This window comes from Tachyglossus aculeatus, chromosome X1, assembly GCF_015852505.1.
Source record: "Tachyglossus aculeatus isolate mTacAcu1 chromosome X1, mTacAcu1.pri, whole genome shotgun sequence".
NCBI lineage: Eukaryota > Metazoa > Chordata > Mammalia > Monotremata > Tachyglossidae > Tachyglossus > Tachyglossus aculeatus.
The window spans coordinates 74,213,030-74,227,093 of NC_052101.1; the positions used below are offsets into that span (position 1 = coordinate 74,213,030).

Consider the following 14,064-nt stretch of genomic DNA (forward strand, 5'->3'; position numbering starts at 1 on the left):
GGTTCTGCCATTTTGGGCAGTTTTACTTAACAGTATTTGTTAAGCGCTATATGCTAGGCACTATACTAAGCACTGAGGGAGATCCAAGCTAATCAGGTTAGACACAGTCCATTTCCCACATGGGGCTCACATTTTACGAATGAGGTAACTGAGGCACAGTGAAGTCAAGTGCCTTCCCCAAGGTCACATAACAGACAAATGGGGCTGGGATTAGAACCCAGATCCTTCAGACTCCCAGGTCCATGCTCTATCCTTTGGGCCATGCTGCTTCTCTAACTAGACTATTTAGGGTGTATGCTCCTTTAGGGCAGCAAACATGTCACTTCATTATTCTGTTGTTTCCAATCACCTAGCACAGTGCACTACACCACGTAGGAGCTTGATATATACCACTGGGATTCTGATCCTCAAAAGAGAGTAGGTCTTACTGGGTCATGATTTAGCCAGAGAATTAATGAAAACAAAGGATCTAGAAAGCAAGGCATAGAATGAAGGGAACCTATCATCATCCTTCCTTTCTGATCAGTCAGAATGTAATCCCTTGCCTTTGGTGTACTTTTATAGGAGACATAGTTCACTTCCATAAGTCTTTGCAAAAGCGATTGTTATCCACAATCTTATCAAATGTACAAGACTAAACTAACCCCTGAAACAGTAAGCAGTTTCCGCTATCAAGATAATGAATGGGAGGGTGGGGGTGGAGGAAAGATTAAGGTGATAAGAGGCGACACCATGATTGTTTAGAGATCCTTAATTTACTTGATTTTCCTCAAAGTAAGCTTTTAGGGAGGGAAGGTTTTAGAGGATGTACCTCAAACTTATCTTAGGTTGTGATACAGGATGGCATGCTCATACATTTCAAATATTTTCCTTGGTTGTATTGGGATGTGACCCAGCTTTATTTTTTAGAAATATTATCTGTGGTTGTCCTTATTCAAAGAAGATGCCACTGAATGGAATTCTCTAGTGGGTGTGTGAGAAGGCCACCAGTCCAAGCTGCATAGGGTGTGTGTGTGTGTGTGCATGCGTGTGCGCACGTGCGCGCGCGTGCACACACACACACACACACACACACACACACACACACACACACAGAGCCCCCCCGCACAGACTGTAAACTCCTTGAGGGTAAGGATTCTATTGTACCAAGCATTTCATACAGCACTCTGCACACAGTAAGAGCTCAAGAAATACCACTGATTGGTTGCAGCTTTTGCCTCTCCTTGTTTCATGATCCTCAATGAGCTTCTTACTCCAACAGAACCCACTCATTCCCTGATTGCACTGTACTCTGCTGGGCTGGCAGTATCAATCGACTTCCAGTGGTAACAGCATTTTAGAAATTAACTCTGACTCCATTTTCTCTTCCCCCTTCACCTTTTGAATTAGCCCAAATACCCAGATGCTAAGCCTGAGTTAGAATCGTTTTTTATAAATAAGACACTCCCTTTTTAACATGCAAGTTTAACTTTATGGAGCAAAACCTTTTAATAAGTTATAAGACAACATTACAATCCTGCATTTGATTCCAGTTTATCTTCCACTCTAGTTTACAACATTGTGAACAATTCACAGTAAGGCACAAAGCACAGTTAAAGCAAAACAGCTCAAATTCTTCTGATTTTAAGTAGTAGATTTGCTTTAAGAATCTGGTCCCGCTCTCTCAATGGAGCTCTGTCCAACATGAACACCACTGATTTTCCATGTATTCATTTTTAGATTTAAAGATCATTTAGAAAGCTTTTGCCCACCCACCAGTTACCAGTTTGTTAATTCTGCATTTGCAAGGCAATTTGCTAAATGATAAGCTTTACCTTAAAGCCAGATAGCTCTGGGAAGGGAATATTCATATTATTGGAAAGATGAATCTTGAGGCTCTTTAATAGTTTTGCAGCAGAAAAGATTAAGTGTAGCAATTAGGGAGTTTTGTATTTCACTGGCAGCTACAGAAACTATTGACCAGATGCTCGGTTCTGTCTACGATCACCATCCAAGGGCAACTAACTACTCACTCCTTTGGAAAAGCTACAATAGATGCTCTCTTCCCGGAAAAGAGAATAGGCCTATCTGTACTCCTCTAAGTGATTAAATATTTTTTTATTCTTCCTCCTCCACCCCACCCGCCCCCTATACACTACTAGCCCAACAGTCGGAGGTGGGCATCTTTTTCCTAGGTAAACCCCTTAGATTTTCTGTACCAGACCTTGGGTCATCGGAAGCTTGAAAGGACCAAGGGTTCCTGGTACACAGGTGAAAAGACCAGCCTATTGCTGGCTTTGTAAGAGACTCAGTTGGTTTTACAAGTGCAGGTTGCAGGTGTTGAGCAGAGATGAACTTGCCCAAGGTCACTGATACAGAAGGCAGTAGTATAGAAAGAGAGCAAGTTCCTGGTAAGGAATCTCTTATCTGAACATAAATCGGACTGAACAAGTTGAACCTTGTTACAAGTGTAAACCACGTTGCAGAACACTTTGTAAGAGATAAGACAGTGGTCAAGTCACTTAGTAGCCTTTCCCTAGTGTTAAGCACTAAAAACATATCAAGCATATAAAGGCACATATTAAAGTACCAGTTTCTTAGCCCTATTCCTTTATAAAAGACTCTGAAAAGGGGTTATTGCTTCACCCTAAATTTATGTTCCACAACAAGCCAAAAAGAGACACATCAGTAGCTTAAGATAACCAATTACATTTTTTTAAAATCCATTTTCAATTGCTTTCCAAAGACTAACATCTAAAGTGGAAAATATCATCTGCATGACTTCCAAACGCTGTTACAAAATAATAGCACTGAAAGGAACAAGCTTTGAATTGAACACACACATTATAGGACAGAACATTAAATTTTTCAAATTTTGAAGATTTTTCTAAAAATACAGAGTATAGAATTTTCTTCTGGATGTATGAGCTGCATATTCAAAGGCTATTTTCGTTTCACAAGGACATACATTGTATAGAAGCTTGAATTACAAAGAGTACTTTGACAACTACTTAAGGTACAGTGATATGGAAGGGACTTCCAGGAATGTGCTCCTCCCCCCATTTCACGGCCAGAACGTAATCCCCCCTTTCCTTGACAACGTAGGTTACGTTATACTGCTGATTTCCCACATGTTTCATGGACACTTCTTCACAGGGAGTTGTGGGGCCATGGACACCAATTAACAACATATTGGAACCTAGAAAAAACAAAGGAGCTTATTCAGTCCTATTAGAGTAGGATGCAGTCCAGGGCAAAGTAAGGGTGACAGAGAGGAAATGCAAATGGGAAAGTAGTTGCCTCAAAGTTGCAAAACTTGCCTAAACTGAGACCTCCCAATTTGCCTCAATCTTTGTCAGAGGTTTTAAGAAATAGAAAAATGAGTCAAGGGGATGGGGGCTCAGATATCAGCATCCTCTCCCTCATTCGTGTTGTTTACAAATGAAACAGCGCAATTGTTTTGAGTCTGAAAGGAAGGCCAAGCAGAGGTAGGACTTGACAGTAGGATAAACATCCTTCCCACTACTGGCTCAGCCAAAGGTTATTGGCAAGTAGCTATGTGTCGGGCAGAGCCCTGTCATTTTATGTCTACCAACTCTTCCATTGTAATAATAATAATAATGATGATGGCATTTGTTAAGCACTTACTATGTGCAAAGCACTGTTCTCAGCACTGGGTACTCTCTCAAACACTCAGTACAGTTCTCTGCACACAGTAAGCGCTCAATAAATACGACTGACTGACTTGACAGAGGAGACAGACGAATGGGTCATCTGGGATAACATACCGGCTTTGCTGCAATCTACCGTGAAGGTGCTCTTCTGACCCACAAATGCTTTCAGGAGACCTGCTCCCTTTGAGGTCACTTTGCTGGCATCCGATGAGGATTTGGGAAGAGCACTGTAGCAAGTCTCTGTTGAAGACCTAGTCACAGATTCGACCAGGATGGAAGAAGTCTCATTGACAGAGGCAGGGACGACGAGGCGTTGGCCTAGAAAACAAGGGTTTTAGTTACTCAACACCAGTGTCAGATCGAGTCCAGGAGTTCCACCACCACCCAAAACCCAGAAAGGATAATGAGCTTCAAGTTTTCAGCTCTATCACATTAAAAACAAAAAGCCCTCTATTAAAATTGTCTTCTACAGATTTGATTCTTACGTGAGCTTGTCACCGTTTTTGCCTTGGCCAACTGTGTTGCTATTTTTGTCTGTTTCCCCCAGCCTAGATTAGAAGCTCCTAGTGGGCAGGGGACACATCTACCACAAGAAGCGGCATGGTCTAAATGGTCTTCTGGGAGTTCTAATCCCTGCTCCACCACTTGTCTCCTGTGTGATGTTAGATAAATCCATTCACTTCTCTGTGCCTCAGTTACTTCATCTGTAAAATGGGGATTAAGACTGAGCCCCACATGGGACAGGGACGGTGTCGTTCATTCAGTCATATTTATCGAGTGCTTACTGTGTGCAGAGCACTGTACTAAGCACTTGGGAAGTACAAGTTGGCAACATATAGAGATGGTCCCTACCCAACAACAGGCTCACAGTCTAGAAGGGGGAGACAGACAACAAAACATGTAGACAGGTGTCAAAATCCAAACTGATTATATTGTATCTACCCCAGGGTTTAGAATAGAGCCTGGCACAGAGTAGTAAATGCTTAAATACCATAAATAAAACCTGTTGTACTTTCCCAAGCACTTAGTACAGCGCTCTGCACACAGTAAATGCTAATACCATTGATAAAAAATTTTTTTAAAGAAAGTTACCTGTAACTTTGGCTTTGAAAGGACTGCCCACTATGTGGTTAGGCCCACCGTATTTCACTCCAATCAGATAGTTTCCTGGAGCCATAGGTGTATACATAACTTTATATCCTTCAGGGGTTTCTTGGCAATCCATTTTGACCTTTGACGGTCCTTCAATTGTAACGGACAGTGTGCCTGGGCCTGCTCTAATGGTGTTTATGAAGAATTCCGACTGTGTTCCTGAAAGAAAGGAAGAACAGGGTCAAAGTTGTTCCTTTTTCTGAGAAACAGAAGGGGGAAAACCAAGGGGTGGAGGTTGGAATTCACACACATGCTCCTAAACTGCTTGCTTGTGCAATTATTCAAGCAAAAATTCCTCACTATTGGCTTCAGAGCTCTCCATCACCCTGCCCCCTCCTACATCACCTCCCTTGTTGCCTTCTACAGCCCAGCCCGCACATTCTGCTCCTCTGGTGCTAACCTCCTCACTGTACCTCGTTCTCGTCTGTCCTGCCATCAACCCCTGGTCCACATCCTATCTCTGGCCTGGAATGCCCTCCCTCCTCCAATCTGCCAAACTACCACCTTCGAAGCCCTACTGAAAGCTCACCTCCCCCAGGAGGCCTTCCTGGACTAAGCCCCCCTTTTCCTCTGCTCCCCCTCCCCATTGCCCCCACTCACTCCCTCTGCTCTACCCCTCACCCTGCCCCACAGCACTTGTGTGTATATGTACATATTTATAATTCTATTTATATTAATGATGTGTATATACCCATAATTCTGTTTATTTATATTGATGCTACTGATGCCTGTTTACTTGTTTTGATGTCTGTCTCCCCACTTCTAGACTGTGAGCCCGTTGTGGGCAGGGATTGTCTCTGTTGCTGAATTGAACTTTCCAAGAGATTAGTACAGTGCTCTGCACACAGTAAGCCCCCAATAAATATGATTGAATGAATGAAATATTCAGATTTCCATAGTCATTTGGGGAGAACCTGAGGCAGACAAGTCATGGGGGCTTGAAACTGAGAGACAACTAGCTAAACAAGAGAGGTGCAATGGATTACATATAATAATGATAGCATTTATTAAGCACTTACCATGTGCAAAGCACTGTTCTAAGTGTAGCAAAGGTTACAAGGTGCTCAGGTTGTCCCTCGGGGGGCTCACAGTCTTAATCCCCATTTTACAGATGAGGTAACTGAGGCACAGAGAAGTTAAGTGACTTGCCCATCTTCATGGCTACACGGGTAGTGCTCTGAACCCAGTCACCATGGAAAACTACCTTATATTTTACACCTACACAGAAAAGACACCAACTGTTCTCAACAAGCCAGAAGAACTAGTGGTGCATGGACATGCTCATTTCCACAAGTGTTTCTTTAGCCTTCCTTCTGGATCCTGAGTTGGTTGTGGGAACAAAACAGGTGAGAGTCAGTCTAATATTGCCCAAACTGGAAGCCATAACAAAGTTAGGATGCAATCCATCAAAGTAATACTATTTATTGAGCTCCTTCAGTGATCAGAGTACTGTGGCACTAGGGAGAGGACACTAGAAGACACCATTCCTGCTCAACAGGAGCTAACAATTTGAGAAGCAGCATAGCCCAGTAGAAAGAACATGGGCCTAGGAGTCAGAGGTCCTGGGTTCTAATCTCAGATCTGCGAACTGCCAGCTGTGTGACCCTGGGAAAGTCACTTATCTGTGCCTCAGTTTTCTCAACTATAAAATGGGGATTTAATATCTGTTCTCCCTCCTACTTGGTCTGTGAGCCCATGAGGGGCAGGGACTGTGTCCCCCTGGCTTGACTTGTATCTACCCCAAAAAACTTAGAAAAGTGCTTAACATACAGTAAGTGCTTAATACCATTAAAAAAAAAAAACCAACAATTTAGTGTGGAAGACTACAAAAATTTTTACAAGAATGAAGAAATGTGCAAATAGAAAATATACAACTGTACAAATTATGGGAAGTAATGTGTGCATAAGTGCTAAAGTAATGCACAAATACTGAGATGACAATAGGGAGGACATAACCAGAGGAGAGCTTCCTGGAGGAAGTGGGATTTCCAGGAAAATATCCTGGAGGAAAATAGGGAGAGAGGTGGGTGGTTTGGCAGAGTTGAAGAGGGAGGTCAGGAGGAAGGGATTGAGCTCAAGGTCACAGATGGGAAAGTGGAGGAGGTGGTACAGGGAGAGGATGAGCTTGGGAAGAATGGATAGTGTGTGGGTGTGTATGGGGGAGGGAGGAAGCAAAGGAGGAGAAGAGAGTGGATTGGTAAGAGGGAGACAATTGGTGGAGTGCCTTAAAGGTAATGGTCAGGACCTTCTGCTTGATGCAGAAAGGCATGGGTAACCATTGGAGGTTTTTGAGACTTGTGCAGAATGAAGTTTAAAAAGAGATAATCTGGGTGGCAGAGTACAGTATACACTGGAAGCCTGTTGTTGGGTAGGGACCGTCTCTGTTGCCAACTTGTACTTTCCAAGTGCTTAGCACAGTGCTCTGCACACAGTAAGTGCTCAATAAATACAACTGAATGAATGAACTGGAAAAGGGAGGTGCTGGTGGCAGGGAGACCAACACTGAGGATACAACAAGGACATGTTGAGCTTGCGGTGCTGGTGGGCCATCAGTGTACAGTTAGGCAGAAGGAAATGCGAAATTGCGAGGAGAGGGATCAGGCCTAGCAAGGTCGATCTGGGAGTCATCCACACAGAGGTGGTAGTCGAAGCCTTGGGAGTGGATGAGTTCCCCAAGGAGTGAGTATAAAGTGAGAATTGAGCTTCAAGGGACATCCATAGGGAGTGGGAGGCAGAAGAGACTGAGAAGGATGGGCCAGAAAGATAGGAGAACCAGGGGAGGACTTGAACAAATCCAAGGCTACATAAGGTTTCTATGAGAAGAGGGTAGTCCACAGGTATCAAACACAGTCTAAAGGGCAAGGAGGATTACGAAAAACCAGAGCCTGTTACTCAACAAAAGAGTGGTCATAAATCAATCGTATTTATTGAGCACTTATTGTGTGCATGGCACTGTACTAAGCATTTGGGAGAGTACAACACAACAGACACATTCCTTGCCCACAGTGAGTTTACAGTCTGTAGGGGGAGCTAGACATTAATATAAATAAATGAATTATGGATATGTACCTAAGTGTTGTGGGGCTGGGGTGGGTGGTGAATAAAGGTAGCAAGTCATGGTGATGCAGAAGGGAGTGGGAAAAGAGGAAATGAGGGCTTAGTCAGAAAATGCCTTTTGGAGATGTGCCTTCAATAAGACTTCAAAGCGGGGGAATATAATTGATTGTCAGGTATGAAAAGGGAAGACATTCCAGGCCAAAGGCAGGATGTGGGCAAGCGGTCAGCAGTGAGATACACGAGATCAAGGTACAGTGAGTAGGTTGGCATTAGAGGAGCTACCTGTGTGGGCTAGTTTGGAGCAGGAGAGTAGTGAGGTGAGGTAGTGGGGGTCGGGGTGGAATGCTTTAAAGCCAATGGTGAAGAGTTTTTGTTTGCTGTGGAGGCGAATGGGCAACCACTGGAGGTTCTTGAGGAGTGGGGAAACACAGACTGAACATTTCTGTAACAAAATGCAGCAGAGTGAAGTATGGACTGGAATGGGGAGAGACAGGACTCAGGGAGGTCAGCAAGGAGGCTGACAGTAATCAAGGCAGGTTAGGATTAACATGGTAGTAGATGGAGAGAAAAGAACAGATTTTAACAATGTTGTGAAGGTTGAACCAACACGATTTAGTGATAGATTAAATATGTGGATTGAATGAGAGAGACTAGTTATGGATAATGCCAAGGTAATGGGATTATGACAGAGGAAGGATGGTGGTGCTGTTTACAGTGACAGGAATATCATGGGAAGGATAGAATTTGGGTGGGAGATAAGGAGTTCTGTTTTAGACATGTTAAATTTGAGGCGACAGCAGGACAACCAAGTAGAGATGTCTTGAAGGCAGGAGGAAATGCGAGTCTGTAGAGAGGGAGGGAGATCAGAGCTGGAGATGTAGACTGGGGAATCATCCGCGCAGAGGTGGTAGTTGAAGCCATGTGAGCAAATGCATTCTGGAAAATAGAAGGTGACTCAGAACTGAACCTTAAGGGACTTGCACAGTTAGGAGGTGGGAGGCTGAGGAGGAGCCCGCGAAAGACTTGAGAATGAGTGACCAGAGAGACAGGACAGCCAGGAAAAGACAGTGTCAGTGAAGCCAAGGTTGGATGATGTTTCCAGGAGAAGGGGGTGGTCCACAGTGTCAAAGGCAGCTGAGAGGTCGCGGAGGATTAAGGTGAAGTAGAGGCCATTGGATTTGGCATGAAGGAGATCATTTCTGACCTTTCTTCCTAATAACTCGTCTGGGAATACTCAGAGCAATGGATGTTTATTGCAATTTATCATAAGGAGGTATAAAGTTACATCTTTTCAATTTAGGCCTACATGGGATTTAGTTTAAAGAGTTGCTCAGATGTAGCAAACAGCATAGTCTAGTGGAAAGAGCACAAGACAGGTACTAGTCCCTGCTCTGTCACTGAACTGCTGGGTGACCTTGGGTAAGTCACTTAGCCTCTTTGGGCCTGGGTTGCCTAAACAGTAAAGTGGGGATAAATTAGATTGCTCTAACACTGTCCCACATGGGACTCATAGTTAACCTGTTATCTTCCCCAGTGCTTAGCACATACTAAGCACTTATTATATGCCACAATCAGTATTTCCATTTGTTCCACACTGGAAACTTGACCCAGGATTGCTCTAAACTACCTATGCTGCTGGCAACGTTTTGCTTTAATTATAGCCTCAATGCCAAATAACGAATTACTGTTTGTTATCCGACACACAAGAGCGGCTATCAGCACAGTTCAGGAACATAGTCCAGCTGCTTTTAAAGGCTTTCAACACCCCTCACCTTCTTCCCCCAAGGCAGCTCTATCTAGGCCTTGTCACAGTAGCAAATCTTTACAGCAGAGATATCATACACACAGTTATTGCAACCAACCGTTATTGTGTGAAAAAGGAACAAGAGTTCTAGAACGAATAAGCAGTAACATGTGAGTGGGAACGATCATTTTAAAGTGAAGTTGAAAACAATTTAGTTGCAGGACGAGGGCAGGGATTTTGTCAAAACTGCATTGTACTCTCTCAAGTGCTCTGCACAATGTAAGCATTAAATACCACATTTATTGGCTTGTTCCTGAGAAGGCATTGTAACACAGCTATGGGAGGGCAGAGAACCACCACTTTATCTAGTCTAGGAATCCTGCCTCTAGATGGAACACTTGCCATAACAGAAGTTAATTATCAAATAAGCTAAATTCTGTCTAGCAAGTCTCACCCACCCTGTTTTAAGTATCTTGCTAAATTACCCCTTAGGCTTCTCCACCCATACTGATCTACTCTAGTTAAAAAGGCTCCTATATGAATGGAGAGAATCTGTATTATTATTATTCCTTATTTCTTGAATTCTAATTATTCCCCTCCTGCTCCAGGAAATAAGCTCAGCTCAGAATCCTCAGTTTCTACAGTTTCTAAGGCTAACGAGGAGAGTGTTGTCAACCAGACTTTTATTCTGAGCACAGCAGAGGCCACAAAAAGTGAGGCAGAGGCAGACCATCCTCAAAGTGCCTCCTGGTAAAACTGGCAGATCAAACTTTGCTAGCTGAAAAGGATCCTATCCTGCAGTTCAAGACTAGGGGGAGGAGAAAGTCACCATAAAAGCCCCAAAGGACATCTTAGGCATTTGCCCTCTCTCTCCCCAAGTTTGAATTGGATAGGGACCAACTTAAGCTTGGGCCAAAGCCATACATAAAATATAAACAAACACAAGAATGCCTATTTCATCAGAAAGATTGTGACACCAAATTTCTCAACTGCACAGTATAGATACCTTTTTCATTCCACACACAGTAAAGCTGTTTAACCTCCGAATGAATATCTGGGAAAGGATTGGTTGAGGGAGTTGAAGCAGTTAAATAAATAAAGTGCCATTCCCTTGACAAGAGTAATATTTATGCAGAATTTTAAACAGGCATTCTCTATACCCTTCATCAAGTCTACTCTGAAATGTCGTTCCTTCTCTCAATGGCATCTGTAGCTCAAAAGACAGCCTGAACCACAATTGAAAGTATGAGAAACTCCAACAGGAAGTAGGTGAAAACTGGAGACATGCAGCATGTGGCACAATAACTCTTCCTGAGTTCAAGCATAGTTCTTCAATTAGCCACAGGGTTCACTGATGTTTGTTCTCCTATAGATAGTGGTCCTTCATATTGAACACCACCCCATTGACAGTTAAGTTCACTGGAGGCTTATGTAGTGGAACAGACCAATGAGGGATTTACAGTTACAGCTATATTAGTGCACAAAAAGGTTGTCCCTTATTGCGTTGTACTTAATGTTTGTGGCACCTGGTGTTCTCTTCTATTTTGTCTCCTTGAGAAGCAATGTGGCTCAATGGAAAGAGCACGGGCTTGGGAGTCAGAGGTCATGGGTTCAAATCCCAGCTCCGCCAATTGTCAGCTGTGTGACCTTGGGCAAGTCACTTAACTTCTCTGTGCCTCAGTTACACCATCTGTAAATGGGGACTAAGACTGTGAGCCCCACGTGGGACAACCTGATCACCCTGTATCCTCCCCAGTGCTTAGAACAGTGCTTTGCATATAGTGAGCGCTTAACAAATGCCATCATTATGAGAAGCAGTGTGGCTTAGTAGAAAGAGTCCGGGCTTGGGAGTCAGAGGTCATGGGTTCTAATCCCCGCTCCGCCACTTGTCAGCTGTGTGACCTTGGGCAAGTCACTGCACTTCTCTGTGCCTCAGTTACCTCATCTGTAAAATGGGGATTGAGACTGAGCCCTACGTGGGACAACCTAATAACTTTGAATCTCCCCCAGTGCTTAGAACAGTGCTTGGCACATAGTAAGCGCTTAAATATCAACATTATTATTATTATTATTATGTGGAGCTTTTACTCAAAGAGAGTTCTTCCCCCATCTTGATCGCAGTGCGCCATAAAAGCCTAGCCTCAAAAATTTGACCCCAATTTTCAGCTGGGACGAAGCACTGTGAGAGGCTCTTTTTTTTTTTTTTTACCACACCCTTAAAAACACTTTCCCTGTTCACCTTCCTTTCATTTTCCCAATTTCAGTTCTCCAAAGAGCAGCTTTTTGGGTATCCTGCCATCACTCATTCTCTTCACGTGCTCCACCGAGAAGCAGCGTGGTCTATTGGAAAGAGCACGGGCCTCAGAGTCAGAGGACCTGGGTTCTAACCCTGGCTCTGCCACTTCTCTGCTATGTGACCTTGGGCAAATCACTTCCCTTCCCAAACTTTGCTCTGAGCCTGTTACCTCATCTGTAAAATGGGGATCAAGACTATGAGCTCTGTGTGGTACTAAGTGCCAGCCCTTAATACAATGTCATATAGTAAGCACTTAAATACCATTGAAATAAGAATTCCACTATAATGTGGTGGCTCCTCTCCCCCTCCTCCCCATCCCCCCCCGCCTTACCTCCTTCCCCTCCCCACAGCACCTGTATATATGTTTGTACATATTTATTACTCTATTTTACTTGTACATATTTACTATTCTATTAATTTTATTTTGTTAATATGTTTTGTTTTGTTGTCTGTCTCCCCCTTCTAGACTGTGAGCCCGCTGTTGGGTAGGGACCATCTCTATATGTTGCCAACTTGTACTTCCCAAGTGCTTAGTACAATGCTCTACACACAGTAAACACTCAATAAATATGATTGAATGAATGAATGAAAACTCAAGTTACAGTAGGCACATCTGGACCAATGCTGTGCCACAAGCATACAGCCATTTCTTCTGACATCCATGTGTTCTATTCAGACGGAGGCTTGGTAGAAGAATGTTCCCCAATTCCTTAATAGCAGTCTATTCAAAACATGTGCTCTGGAAGAAATGAGTGTACATGTGGCTACAGAATAACCAGTGATCAAAACTATCCCAGAATAGCTGGGCATGGAGACCAAAGCTTGCTTTTTGCTTTAAGTAGGAGGCAAAACCACTGCTAAATGTGGTCAGTGGCCCAAGGGACTCAGCTTGCCAAGCTTGGCTTTTCCCTGGAAGGCAGAATACCTCCAGGAGCAATCAATACTGGCTGCTCTAGGAGCCACAGCACTAGGTGAGAACAAGGGAATGAGATTCCCAGCTCCTTCACTGACCAAAATGCTATTAAACACTTAGTACAGAGCTCTGTACATAGTAAGCATTCAATAAATACCATTGATTATAATAATAATAATTTGTAGTGTTTAAGGGCTTACTGTGTGCCAAGCACTGTACTAAGCACTGGGGTAGAAACAAGATAATCAAACCAGACAGTCCCTGTCCCACATGGAGCTCCCTAAGTAGGAGGAAGAACAGGTACTGAGTACCCATTTTAGATATGAGGAAACTGGACACAGAGTAGTTTAATGACTTGCCCAATGCAACAGAGCAAACAAGTGGCAAGCAGCACAATGTAGTGGATAAAGCACAGGCTCAGGAGTCAGAAGGTAATGGATTCTAATCCCGGCTCTGCCACTTGTCTGTTGTGTAACCTTGGGCAAGTCATTTCACTTCTCTGGGGCTCAGGTACCTCATCTGTGAAAAATGGGGATTAAGAATGTGAGCCCAATGTGGGACAGGGACTGTGTCCAACCTGGTTAACTTGTATCTACCCCAGCACTTAGAACAGTGCTTAGGACATAGTAAGCGCTAAACAAGTACTATTATTATTATTATTATTATTATTATTATTATTATTAAGTGGCAGAGCTGGTATTAGAACCCACGTCCCCTGACTTGGCTTTATCCACTAGGGTGATCTAGGCAAGTCCCAAATTCCGTGTCTTAGAACTCTCCATCTGTAAAACAGGATAATGTCACCTCCTCCACTGGACTGAAATTATAAAATGAGATGTGAAAATGCTAGAATTGATTTGCATACAATTTCTGAGTTATTATATGATGTCGAATTTTGCAGTCTTGGGAGCTAACCCACTGAAAGCATTTCGGCAAGCTCTTTAAGTGCTAAATTACATTGTTCCTTAATTCTATTATATGAAGAAAGCCTCAAAGCAGAAAGATCCATAGTTTTCTAAAACCATCCCCAGATGTTGCAGTGGGAGTAATAACAAATGCATATACCATTCAGAATGGCTTAACACGGGAGAACATCAACAATACTGGAACGTTCCAGTCTATGATGAAAGGGCAGTGAATCTGGAGTAGATTATCATCAAGAAGAGATTTGTAATAAGTATTTGACTATTCACTGCCTTACTTATTCCAGTCACTAGAGCAGCTTAGTTTTTGAAAAAAAAAAAAAAAT

The 14,064-nt window shown here is 43.2% G+C and overlaps 1 protein-coding gene across 4 annotated transcripts in view; it reads right to left on the reverse strand.

Moving 5' to 3' along the window:
• Positions 1–1,453: 1,453 nt before the first annotated feature.
• Positions 1,454–14,064, reverse strand: part of FLNB (filamin B) — a 139,376-nt gene continuing 126,765 nt past the window's right edge. For all 4 annotated transcript variants that reach the window (XM_038772477.1, XM_038772475.1, XM_038772474.1 and 1 more), the window contains 3 exons: positions 4,746–4,964; positions 3,768–3,971; positions 1,454–3,178 (listed from right to left, as the gene is read on the reverse strand). In XM_038772477.1, the coding sequence (XP_038628405.1) occupies positions 2,991–3,178; positions 3,768–3,971; positions 4,746–4,964 (611 nt within the window). In that variant the 3' untranslated portion in view covers positions 1,454–2,990. The remainder of the gene's footprint in view (positions 3,179–3,767; positions 3,972–4,745; positions 4,965–14,064) is intronic.